Source organism: Pseudoliparis swirei, chromosome 9, assembly GCF_029220125.1.
Source record: "Pseudoliparis swirei isolate HS2019 ecotype Mariana Trench chromosome 9, NWPU_hadal_v1, whole genome shotgun sequence".
Classification (NCBI taxonomy): domain Eukaryota; kingdom Metazoa; phylum Chordata; class Actinopteri; order Perciformes; family Liparidae; genus Pseudoliparis; species Pseudoliparis swirei.
In genome coordinates, this window is record NC_079396.1 from 4,429,878 (window position 1) to 4,443,308 (window position 13,431).

General features: G+C 44.4%; 1 protein-coding gene across 1 annotated transcript in view; it reads right to left on the reverse strand.

Annotated features, from left to right (window-relative positions):
- Positions 1 to 13,431, reverse strand: part of LOC130199843 (gamma-aminobutyric acid receptor subunit delta-like) — a 29,623-nt gene that overhangs the window by 12,962 nt on the left and 3,230 nt on the right. Inside the window, exons 2-6 of the mRNA XM_056423652.1 lie at positions 8,163 to 8,278; positions 6,070 to 6,137; positions 2,456 to 2,676; positions 827 to 909; positions 474 to 611 (exon numbers count right to left, since the gene is read on the reverse strand). Coding sequence (XP_056279627.1) covers positions 474 to 611; positions 827 to 909; positions 2,456 to 2,676; positions 6,070 to 6,137; positions 8,163 to 8,278 — 626 coding nt within the window. The remainder of the gene's footprint in view (positions 1 to 473; positions 612 to 826; positions 910 to 2,455; positions 2,677 to 6,069; positions 6,138 to 8,162; positions 8,279 to 13,431) is intronic.

Below are 13,431 nucleotides of genomic sequence, written 5' to 3' on the forward strand. Positions count from 1 at the left end.
TAAACCTCCTGCCCGGCTCGGCAGCACGCCCGACTTGATTCATTCCTTCGATGCATAGAATATTACCAGAGATGTGCTTCAAGTTTAAAATAGAAATCTTGCTTCAAAAATAATCGGAGTCCTCCAAAACGCAAGAGGCAAGCCACAGTATTAAAAAAACCGAATATTACACAGTGCATAAAGCACTCGATCCAATGTAAGGGGGTATCGGACCGGCTCTATCGGACCAAGTCTATCGGACCGGCTCTATCGGACCGGCTCTATGGGCCCGAGTCTATCGGACCGGATCTATCGGACCAAGTCTATCGGACCGGCTCTATCGGACCGGCTCTATCGGACCAAGTCTATCGGACTAAGTCTATCGGACCGGCTCTATCGGACCAGCTCTATCGGACCGAGTCTATCGGATCGGATCTATCGGACCGGCTCTATCGAACATGAAAAAACAAAAGGAGAGCCAGATGGACGCTCACCAGATTTGAAGTTCATCATCTCGGTGACGAATCGATAGTCCGTGATGGTGAACTGGGAGAGCTCCAGTTTGTCCAGGCCGTGGATTTCTTTCTGACTCTCTGACCAGTGGTACACGATGTCCTCCGAGGAGTAGCCGTCTAGAGACAGAAGGACCAAAAGATGACAAACAAGACACCTACAGTGATGGGGTCGTGTATCGAGGGTATAGAGGTTCGTGATGGAAGAAGTTCGTAGCCGTTCCTCGGCGTCCCTTCACATTAGCGAGAACGTGTGGAGTGAAAATCAAGAGAGGCAACATGTTCTCGTGGATGTTTGAGGGGAAGAAGCAGAGTCCATGTGGATCCAGACTCACAGCTCTCCAGGTCCAGCATACACTCCTGTTCATCCATGGGATACTTGGTCAGGTCCATGTCACACGCCACCGTGGAAGTGATTCTATGAGCAAAGCAGCCCAGTTAACACATACTCATACTCACAACACTCATATTCACATCTTTGCAGAGACTACAATATTGAATATTATTAGCTGAGATTAAAATAGGAGCTCAGTACTTTATAATATCTGAGGGGTGTTATACTCATTTTCACCGTGGGCCACATGAGCATCATAGCTGCCCTCAAAGGGTTGTAACTATAACACATTATAAACTACTCAATCATATTGTTAAATAACTCTCTTTGCATTTTGATTTTTGTTTTAGTTGTGTGTAGAAATAGTGTACATAAGAGAATTTCTCTAATATTATGACATAAATCCATTTAATTTCAAACCTTCAAAATAAAAGCACAGGATATTTTTTGTTTAAATGTCTTTCAAGCCATCAGGGGCCATATGAAGTGACGTGGCGGGCCGGATTCAGCCCGCGGGCCTTGTGTTTGACAACTGTGCTTCATAGCGATCATCATAATATCAAGCGAAGACCTAAAAACCTTGGACCCAATTATTATTAGATTTGTTGGCAAATTCGGGGGATGGGGGGGACTAAATGATTCTGTAAATACTTCACTGATATATGTCATAAGGTCAAATAGCAAAACACGTTTAGCTCACGGTTACTCGTTTACACCTCCAGAAGACACAGAGCCTCATTAATATTCATCTGGAGTCGTGTTTGTGGTCACATGACGGATGCAAAACCTCGGATAGTCACTCTCCTTTTATCTCTAGTTTTCACCAACTCCCTGAGAAAAAGTATCTGGCACTTTAGCTGCTAAATTCTGGATCACGGCCACGAGGCTAATTAGAGCGGCTAGACCGAACCGGTACAAAAACGTTTACGGGCAATGAAACTAAACAGATGTTTGAGTCTCTCTCTCTCTCTCTCTCTCTCTCTCTCTCCAGTACTTCGGACAGCGCTCCACCTACAGGCAACAAACAGTACTGCCCCCTTCGTGGCCCGGCACCCTGAAATAACGCCCGATTATCAAATTAATCAATCAATCTTTTCCACACCTTAAGAAGAAGAAAAACATCACATTAATCTTTGTTTTCCCTTTTCTTCTCCTTTGGAGCTTTTTGGGAGGCGCTGATGAACATTGTCATCCTGCCAACGGGCAGCAGAGGAGAAAACGTATATGCCGGGTTTGGAAAAGGCAAACAACAAATGATACAGTTTGCCATTTAGGTTGGAGGATTATCTTTTTCATCATAGCAGTAAAAAAAAATTTTGTTTCAAACTCAGAAAAACACCCAATTTTGCTCTTTTGATGATTCACCTGCACCCACTTTACCTTTTTCCACATTCCTCTACCTCCCCCATCTCTCTGCATCCACCTTGTACATGCACATCAGACCGTATCAGAGAATTGTTTTGTAAGCTCGTGACGTTAGTACTGACATAAATGTCTCATGTGATAGGTCATGCAGGATTTGCATTCCCATGATATAGATCTAAAAAAATCTGGGGAAAAAATCAGAAAGAAGCGAGAGCTTTCTGAGCTCCCAGATACGAGTGGAGACAATAATCTTGCTTGCTCGTACCGGCTGCTGTATAGAATGACTCCGTTGGGCTGGAGGCGAATGAGCTTGTTCTCCACGGTGACATCGTGGAACCAAGCGGATTTGGCGTTGACGATGAAGGTGTCGGGCACCCACAGCTTGTCCACGAATCGGCTGTCCAGGCCCAGCGTCTTGTTGGTGTGATTGTAGGACAGGCGGTCGTCGCGCCAGCTCTGGCGCAGGAACACGGTCATGGTGTAGTCCTGCCAAGAACAGCGCGCAAACACACACACCGGCGGCTGAGTCACGGGGACACGAAACTCTACAGAAAGAAACACCTCTAGTGGGAGGGAAAAGAAGAGGGATCATTATGCTGTTCTAAAACTCACTTTGAAAGAAGAATATATGTATTGTTTGTGTGTGAATAATGTCTTGTGTGGCTCTCGCCGGGAGAGTGGACGGTGGACATCCTCACCGTGACGTCACCCGTCGGTTTCGTGGACTTTGAAGCCTCGAGTTTGACATTGTGTCCGTCGCCATCTTGGCTTTTTGCGAACCAGAAGTGACAAGAGGGTGGAGCTAAGTACGGTATGTTGTACGTTGGAGCTATGGAGTCAGTTTGGCCTTTTGCCTGATTTTCAGCTTTGTTTTTTTTAAACCTTTACATAGCTCCGTGATATGTTAGATAACGTTTTTAGGATACACTGAGCACCTCTCTCCTCTAGGATACACTGAGCACCTCTCTCCTCTAGGATACACTGAGCACCTCTCTCCTCTAGGACACACTGAGCACCTCTCTCCTCTAGGATACACTGAGCACCTCTCTCCTCTAGGATACACTGAGCACCTCTCTCCTCCAGGATACACTGAGCACCTCTCTCCTCTAGGACACACTGAGCACCTCTCTCCTCTAGGATACACTGAGCACCTCTCCTCTAGGATACACTGAGCACCTATCTCCTCTAGGATACACTGAGCACCTATCTCCTCTAGGATACACTGAGCACCTATCTCCTCTAGGATACACTGAGCACCTATCTCTTCTAGGATACACTGAGCACCTCTCTCTAGGATACACTGAGGACCTCTCCTCTAGGATACACTGAGCACCTCTCTCCTCTAGGATACACTGAGCACCTCTCTCCTCTAGGATACACTGAGCACCTCTCTCCTCTAGGATACACTGAGCACCTATCTCTTCTAGGATACACTGAGCACCTCTCTCTAGGATACACTGAGGACCTATCTCCTCTAGGATACACTGAGCACCTATCTCCTCTAGGATACACTGAGCACCTCACTCCTCTAGGATACACTGAGCACCTCACTCCTCTAGGATACACTGAGAACCTATCTCCTCTAGGATACACTGAGCACCTCATTCCTCTAGGATACACTGAGCACCTATCTCTTCTAGGATACACTGAGCACCTCTCTCTAGGATACACTGAGCACCTCTCTCCTCTAGGATACACTGAGCACCTCTCTCCTCTAGGATACACTGAGCACCTCTCCTCTAGGATACACTGAGCACCTCTCTCCTCTAGGATACACTGAGCACCTCTCTCCTCTAGGATACACTGAGCACCTATCTCCTCTAGGATACACTGAGCACCTCTCTCCTCTAGGATACACTGAGCACCTCTCTCCTCTAGGATACACTGAGCACCTATCTCCTCTAGGATACACTGAGCACCTCACTCCTCTAGGATACACTGAGCACCTATCTCTTCTAGGATACACTGAGCACCTCACTCCTCTAGGATACACTGAGCACCTATCTCCTCTAGGATACACTGAGCACCTCTCCTCTAGGATACACTGAGCACCTATCTCCTCTAGGATACACTGAGCACCTCTCCTCTAGGATACACTGAGCACCTATCTCTTCTAGGATACACTGAGCACCTCTCTCTAGGATACACTGAGGACCTCTCCTCTAGGATACACTGAGCACCTCTCTCCTCTAGGATACACTGAGCACCTCATTCCTCTAGGATACACTGAGCACCTATCTCTTCTAGGATACACTGAGCACCTATCTCCTCTAGGATACACTGAGGACCTCTCCTCTAGGATACACTGAGCACCTCTCTCCTTTAGGATACACTGAGCACCTCTCTCCTCTAGGATACACTGAGCACCTCTCCTTTAGGATACACTGAGCACCTCTCTAGGATACACTGAGCACCTCTCCTCTAGGATACACTGAGCACCTCTCTAGGATACACTGAGCACCTCTCCTCTAGGATACACTGAGCACCTCTCTAGGATACACTGAACACCTCTCCTTTAGGATACACTGAGCACCTCTCTCCTCTAGGATACACTGAGCACCTCTCCTCTAGGATACACTGAGCACCTCTCCTCTAGGATACACTGAGCACCTCTCTAGGATACACTGAGCACCTCTCTCCTCTAGGATACACTGAGCACCTCTCTAGGATACACTGAGCACCTCTCTCCTCTAGGATACACTGAGCACCTCTCTCCTCTAGGATACACTGAGCACCTCTCCTCTAGGATACACTGAGCACCTATCTCTTCTAGGATACACTGAGCACCTCTCCTCTAGGATACACTGAGCACCTATCTCCTCTAGGATACACTGAGCACCTCACTCCTCTAGGATACACTGAGCACCTATCTCCTCTAGGATACACTGAGCACCTCACTCCTCTAGGATACACTGAGCACCTATCTCTTCTAGGATACACTGAGCACCTCTCTCTAGGATACACTGAGGACCTCTCCTCTAGGATACACTGAGCACCTCTCTCCTCTAGGATACATTGAGCACCTATCTCCTCTAGGATACACTGAGCACCTCTCTCCTCTAGGATACATTGAGCACCTCACTCCTCTAGGATACACTGAGCACCTCACTCCTCTAGGATACACTGAGCACCTCTCTCCTCTAGGATACACTGAGCACCTATCTCCTCTAGGATACACTGAGCACCTATCTCCTCTAGGATACACTGAGCACCTATCTCCTCTAGGATACACTGAGCACCTGTCTCCTCTAGGATACACTGAGCACCTCTCTCCTCTAGGATACACTGAGCACCTCTCTCCTCTGGGATACACTGAGCACCTACTGTATCTCCTCTCCTCTAAGTAGATACTTCTCCATCGCACATGACTAACTCTACTTCCTCCCCGCAGTCTTTGTGACTTCACGTCTCATTGGACTTGGCTGTGTCTGGTGCCTCCTGCCATGGCCCTGCTGATGCCCCCCCCCCCTCCTCTCTACCTCCTTCTGTTCATAGATGGTAGAGGTCTGGATCGTGGTCCATGCCTATTACGAATTATTCATACATTTCTGTCCTATTCATTGAATGTGTTGTAACCATTGTTCATTCTGTACACATGACATCTATTGCTTCGGTCCATCTGAGGAGGGAGATGTTTTTCCTGATCCGACGTGAGGTCAAAGGTCAGGGATGTCGTATGTGTACGGATTGTAAAGCCCTCTGAGGCTCATCCAACGTGTCACACATGTTCACGCCGAGCACTTTGAAACCCTCGAGTGGGATGAATCAGGATTATGCAAATAGCAAATCTTTGATCTGTGCCGCAAAAGAGGAAGTTGACGGGATGTCAGGGAACCTCTGTGTCGAAAAGGGAAGGAGAGAAGCGACCGTTTACGTTACCATGTTGGCTTCCGAGATGTGGTCAATGCTGGCCACCTCAATGGCCATGGACACGTTCACCGGTGGACCTGCGGGACGGAGAAGTGAGAATAGAAAGCAACACAAAAACTTGCCTCCAAAAACAACACGTTACCCCCCCCCCCCCCCCCTCCATCAGTCCCTCCGGTCTCCATCTCCCATCTGTTTCCCCCTCCCACCTCCCCATCATCCCCCGTCTCAAACACTCCTACAGTGCATAGAGATTAAAGCATTATCCAGTTTAACCAAGCTAAGTGGCACGTCGTGCTGTGGGCATTCATGAACAGCACTGGGCTTTCGTGGACTCGCACAGAGTGAGCTCCTGCCAACATTCACACACTCTAAGACACACACACATAAACACACACGCGCGAGCGAGCTAGCATTTCCACTCGACAGTTTGCCATGTGATTAGCACGGAGTGTGCCTCTGTGATCGGATGCTAGAGGGCAGGAACTCCAGGGGAGCTCACTGATGCAGAGCAGAAAGGCTATTCAAACTGAGCATTCAGGAATCATGTTCTACCATCCCCCACCATTCAACCCCGTCCCATAACCATTTCAAAGAATATTCGCCGGGCCATACACTGGATGTAAAGTGCGAGGGGATTTACAATGGCATGTTCGTTGCATGCCAATTGTCGGCCTTACAAGTTTAGAGGGTGTCACCTGATGCAATAGCAAGCGAGGTTGACATATTATCCCCGAGGTGGATTGTGCACGGATTATGAAATTATTCAAAATACACAAAACTGCATAAGCAGGGACATGGAAAATGGAAAATGTGGCTTACTATATAGTGAATGGTAGGTATTAATATGGCGTTTTTTGCATCATAAAACCTTGATTAAATAACATGAATATTACACAAATACATTGGGATTCACAGAGGTGTTCGAAAGTGCAAATGCAATAAATGTGCACATATTTGTCTGTTTTGGGAGGCAATTAAACCGTGCAGTATGCAGCTGCCTCATGAATAGAACGTTATGTGAAATGATTGCAATGTAAAAATGTATTCCACGATACAATGAGACTCATGAATCCTTTGTGTAAAATACAAACAAATGGTTTGTTTCGCAAATACGGTTTTCCATTGACACCGTTTGGATCAAGCTTGTTTTTAATCAAAAAACTAAAAATAAAATCCATTAAAAAATATCTTTTCTGAAGAAAAAAAATGTGATTAACAAATAGTATTTGTACTATCAAAGAGTTGGTCTGAAATGACATTTTGCCAATTGTGCGTGTCGTAAACGTGTCACGTTTGTGAATATTTCCTCGTTTAATTTTCAAAAATACTTCTATGAATCCTTTTTTTTGGTTTATTATCATTATTTGTGCAAAAGTCACATATGCGTATTTTATTGTGGCGTAATGACACACACATAGCTCTAAAACTAAAAGGCTTTGGGGGATGTGAGTTGAATGAAGGGGGACCTCCTCCCAATAACACACATGATTCCTCAGCAGTCACCAACAGCCACTTCCTGTTTGAAGCTGTCATTTCTCAGCAGCACGTTCCATCACCAGCAGTGCGGTCGCCACGCGGCGCTCTGCGTATCGCCGTTGTGGTGAAAGCGGTGCTCCTGCTCCACATTTTCACCTTTTTTTGCTCAGCTGAGTTAAGCTGTGAGATTGAGAAATCTATCGCTGTGGTCATTGGATGTTTCACATATTGCAGCCATTCTTAGCAACGTCTCTATTGCACCACCCGTCTCCCTCTCTCATCCTCGAAGGGGCCATCGCCGTCCTCGATTAAGCAGAAGAGGCCTCTCTCCCACCTTAACGGTTTTCTTTTTTTCCCCTTTTCTTCTCGTTGGCAAATGATTCGAGTCAAACCCGGTATTTGCGTAAAAAAGGTAAATACGGCTTTGTTTTCCAAAATGTCGTACGAGAAGAAAGAAGAAGAAAGAAGGAGACAACTCCTCTCTTAGGATAATGGAATTGGAGAATGGGAATGTGAGAACGCCTCCCGTGTTGCCTGCTGTTTGAGGTGGGTGATGCTAAGGATGGCTGTAAATGTGAGGGGGTGAAATGCAACCCAACGCCACGAGCAGTAGATCTCATACTCACCTCCTATCCCAGGGCGAAAATTTCTGGCATAGTCCTTCATTAACTCATCCAGGTTGGGTAACCAGGATATTTGAATGTCTTTACCTACATAGTCCCCAATGTCACTCAGCAATGCCCTAAAGGAGACACACACAGCAAACACAGCGGCGTTCAGAGGCCGTCCAGCTACCTCGGGTCACACAGGTCAAAAACACACCTCTGGATGTTCACTGTTGAGAGAAAAAAATATTAGTGTTTGCTGTAATAATTTGAAAAAATAGAGAATTTCAAATATCTTTGAGTATTTTTTTTATTTGAGTATTTATTATATTTATTATATCCATCCATCCATCCATTATCAATACCGCTTATCCTCATTAGGGTCGCGGGGGCGCTGGAGCCGATCCCAGCTGACATTGGGCGAAGGCAGGGGACACCCTGGACAGGCCGCCAGTCCATCGAGGGCACATATAGAGACATACAACCATTCACTCTCACATTCACACCTATGGGCAATTTAGAGATTAATTAACCTGCAGCATGTCTTTGGACTGTGGGAGGAAGCCAGAGAACCCGGAGGGAACCCACGCTTTATTATATAAATATTTAATTGTATATAATGAATTATATTATTTTATAGATTTTATATAAATTATTATATTTATTATAGAAATATTCATTTTATAAATATTCATTATAGAAATATTTATTATATTATATTATATATATTATATTTTTTTATTTTATTTCAGTATTTTTTGAATATTTATGTTTGAGAAAATGAACCCAGATTCATTAATGTGTCTTTTAAAGATGATTTTCTTTATAGCGGGGGGGGTTTGCCATGTAATTAATAATAATAATAATAATAATGCATTTAACTTATATAGCGCTTTTCAAGGCCCTGAAAAACACTTTACATCACATCATTAAAACATCATTAAAATCTATACAATAAAAGTTTGAAAAAATGACCATAAAAACAATAAATGAAAACAATAGAACGTAGAGCGCACAATCACACACGGGGAGCAGAAACAATCTGTTCACACCACGATGACATATTGTAAAGTTACGGCAAACGTGTTAGTAACTTTTACATGTTTATTTATATTATGTTTATTTAAATAAGGACAATAGAATTCAACACGTATACGTTTCTCTGCCAAATGCAACAAATCCATATTCTCTAAATGTTTTTTTAATTATTCACGACTAAATTGGGATGCTATCGTTTCTTAAACCTACGACAACATATGAGACGACATATTTTCACATACATATTCATAAGAGATTTAAGTTGGATGAAACAGGCTCTCTATGTTTATATTGTTACTTTTTGTTTTAATTTATAGGATAACACGACACAAAGCACACATTTCCACGCATCTATTACGGACGTGTTCTCAAATGAGTAGAACGAAAAATTAATTATTATCATAAAAAAGAAATAAAACATCTAATTATTTGGGGATTCTTGGATGTAAATGACCACATTCTGCTGGTCCTGAATGTCAGAACCAAGTGCTACCCATCACTCGTATCCTCCCAAATAATCCTGCATTGCATCAAGCGTATAAAAAGCCACATGTGTTGAAGCCACATTGGCATAATTCCCTTCATTTGTGTCCACGAGGAGGCGGAGTCAAATTCAGATTTCACTGAAGCCGCAGCATCATGCTGAGCCTCGGTCCGTGGAGCTCGGGACCATTTTATTCAAACGAGACGGGTCCTCATTAGTCCACATACCCCCATTTAATGAGGCCTTTTTAGGTCGGCACCTTATTATATCGCTGTCTCTCGTGCGGGGCAGCGCCGCCTCGACTCAGGCAGAGCTTTTTGCCATTTCCCATTCCTCTAACAGAATATAGGGGGAGTCCTTTTATATATAAATATATAGGTATCGTTTAAAAGGAGTCCCAGAGGGCCCAGAGCCTGTGTCTGACAGACACTGCCTCGGTGTAGGATTTAACAAGAGCAGCGCAGCTCCGCTGCCACCAGGGGGCAGATTTGCATTCTGAAAACAGAGCCTGTAAAAGAGATGACAAGCAAGATAAAGATTGCGGTATGGACCCTAATGTATTTGAGTTCGGGTCAGGTCAGTTACGTCGGCGTTGGGTTGACGCCGTGCCGTCATCCAATGGAGCCGAGAGTTACCCACTCACATGTTTCACGTGACGATCTGCGGCAAAGAATCTGACTTCAGAAGCTCAAACCCGGACAGAGATGAAAGATCCGGCCGACGTGTGATGAAAGGAAAGTGAGTGAAGTGAAAGTGACATTCAGAAAATATCACAAAGGCCGGGGGTGTGTGTGTGTGGGGGGGGGGGGGTATTGACAGGGGAAATGGACCGTATGTGGGGGCTTGATGGAAGACGTAATTATTGACCAACAATGACAAGGAATCCAGTGACCTTTGGAATAAGGCCGACATTTGGAGAAAGTCTACTTCCTGGAGAGCGAAGCATGTCACGTGTGTGTGTGTGTGTGTGTGTGTGTGTGTGTGTGTGTGTGTGTGTGTGTGTGTGTGTGTGTGTGTGTGTGTGTGTGTGTGTGTGTGTAGGTGTGTGTGTGTGTGTGTGTGTGTGGAAAACTGACCTCAACAACAACAAACATGGAAAACCACGTAATAATGATCAGCATTATATCATAGTAAGAAAAAATAATAATAAAACATAACATGTCCCTGGTGAATCCGTGTGCAGGTGTATTTTTAGCCCGGCAATCACTGTCACGTCGGAAATAAATCGGGAGCGCCGAGTGAATGAATTAATCACGGTGTGTGACTCCTGGATTCCTTCACTAATTGGTACTTTCTAAATATGGAGAAAAAAAATCAAGAGCTTTTCCTTCAAGAAAATCCATGACCGCACCATTTCCAACAGGCCTCCTCCAGGGGGGAGGGGGAGGCGGGGGGTGGGGGTCATGTTCATTGTTCGGGATTCTTAGCATTGCAATCCCTGACTACAGAAAAGTAGCATAGTGTCCTCTTTATGTCACCAGTGGAAGCCCCATATATCATTTATTGTTTAACTTGTGTATCTGTTCGCCATTGCCGCTCCTCTCCTATTACAACACATCCAGAAGCTCGTTTTATTGAATCCAGAATACTTAGCCAAACTTATAAAAATGTACAAAAAGCGCGTATCCCTGATGCTTCCCGACAGTAATTGTGACAAAGTAACAAAAAGGGCATTTATTTAAATGACCACAGACATATCGCTTCGGTTAAACGCCGCTCTGTTATTGTTTTTGATGTTATTGTTTGAGAGAAAAACGCGATAAAATATTTACTCTGGGATTTCCACACCTGAATATGCATTTTTACGACCGTAATAAAGCCGAACTGCATCATACGCAGCTCTTCAAAATATTGAATATCAGTGTGTGCTGCTGAGAGACATCCGAGGGCTGTCTGTGGAGATCCTCTATAAACCCCTCTGTTTCCTCAGCTCCTTCTCCCTTCTGGGCTTCTTTAAACACCCTCAGAAAAAGGCCTGGATCTGCACCCGTCTGCTGAAGAGCTGACATTAAACAGACGGGGAGAAGAGGAGGAGGAGGAGGAGGAGGAGACAAACAGCAGCAGCCACTCTCAAATAGATGGCCTCTTTTCTTTTCTTTGTTACAGTTTATTTGTACGTCTTTTTCACCACAGATAAAACATATACTGTATATACAGAAATAAACAACAACAAGGGTCTGGTGTGCTCTGTCCTCTCAGAAGCGTGATAAGTCCGAAGAAACATTCAAGTGCTCTTATCTCGTGTTATCGCTGACGTGTAAAAAAAAAAATCGCTCCTCTTGAGCTCTTATTTTGAAATCAGTCATGATTTTTCCACCATCCATCTTGTGACGGCGATTCTATCGCGTGTCATCTCTTCATAATATCCTTTTTACAAGCTGCTAGCAGATACCTGTCTTCCCCTCACTCAGAATATGTGTTATATAATCAAACTTAGGGGTGTCATAGCCCAGAATTTTGACAATATCCATCTGGACATTTCCCCAAAACTGCACAATTTCCAGGCAAAGCCAAAACACGTGGGAGTGGTTTACTGCCCCTCCTCTCCTCCCAACGTGGTTGAACAATAGACTAATAGACTAATTTGGGGCGTAATAAAGAATCTGATTATGTTTTTCCAACAATGTTCGATCCAAATTTACGCAGATTGTTAAGGATAAATATTCAACCATTCATCCTCTGTAACATTCACACCGAGTTCCTGTTCTTCTCCATCAGATGTTGATATAAAGTTTTTTATTTCTTTGAGTTGAAAGCTCCCATTATGGTTTTAATGATCCCATTTGGCCTCTTTTCAGAACTAGGCTATCGGACACCGCTATAGTTACCTGAGCACGAGTAGAGTGTGTATTCTAATAATGATAATAATAATAACAACAGATCCCTTTTCATTAAGCAAACACATCGTTTAATGGACTACTTTAACACTCTGTGTATATGGTTTTTGCTTTTTTACCTTTATTTCCACTCAATTGACGAGATGAGGTAAATAATCCGTTTTACAAGCTGCTAGTAGATCCCTGTCTCCCCTAACTCAGAATCTGTTGTCATATTATGATTAAACTTAGCCCAGAATTGTGACCATAACTGTCTGAAAGCAAGCCAACCAAACAGAGTTAACCTATTGGGTTTGGGCGACGTTTGGAATAAAGTTATTAATCATCACTGATCTGAAAAGTTGTCTTTGAACGCCTCTTTGACCTCGTTAGAAAACACAATCATTGTGTGTTGGGAGTGTTTCTTTCCGCCTCCGATCCAGCAGGAGGCGTTTCGGGTCCCTCCTCCCTCTGCGGCTCAAGGGCACTTCAGCAGAGTCTGAACGCTGATCCTCGATAGGCCGCTTCCTCGTGAACACGGAGAGATCTACACGGACACACTGTACTGCAGTGGTTCTCAAAAAAAGATCTATAGGGGATCTACTGGATGGACATACTGTACAGAGGAGATCTATAGGGGATCTACTGGATGGACATACTGTACTATACAGAGGAGATATATAGGGATCTACTGGATGGATGAACTGTACAGAGGAGATCTATAGGGGATATAATCTAATAAACATTTAACGATGGAATACAATATATCCATCAAGTTTTCATTTCTACACCCCACGTTGCTGAGAACTCGTTTACATTTAGCCGACATGAGCCGAGTGGTTGACGCTACAGCCGTAACTACAACGTCGTGAAATGACCAACTCACCGGGAAACAACGTATTCTCCCTTTATCAATGTTTATCTCTAATATCCCTTTTGCAGATGGCCGTGG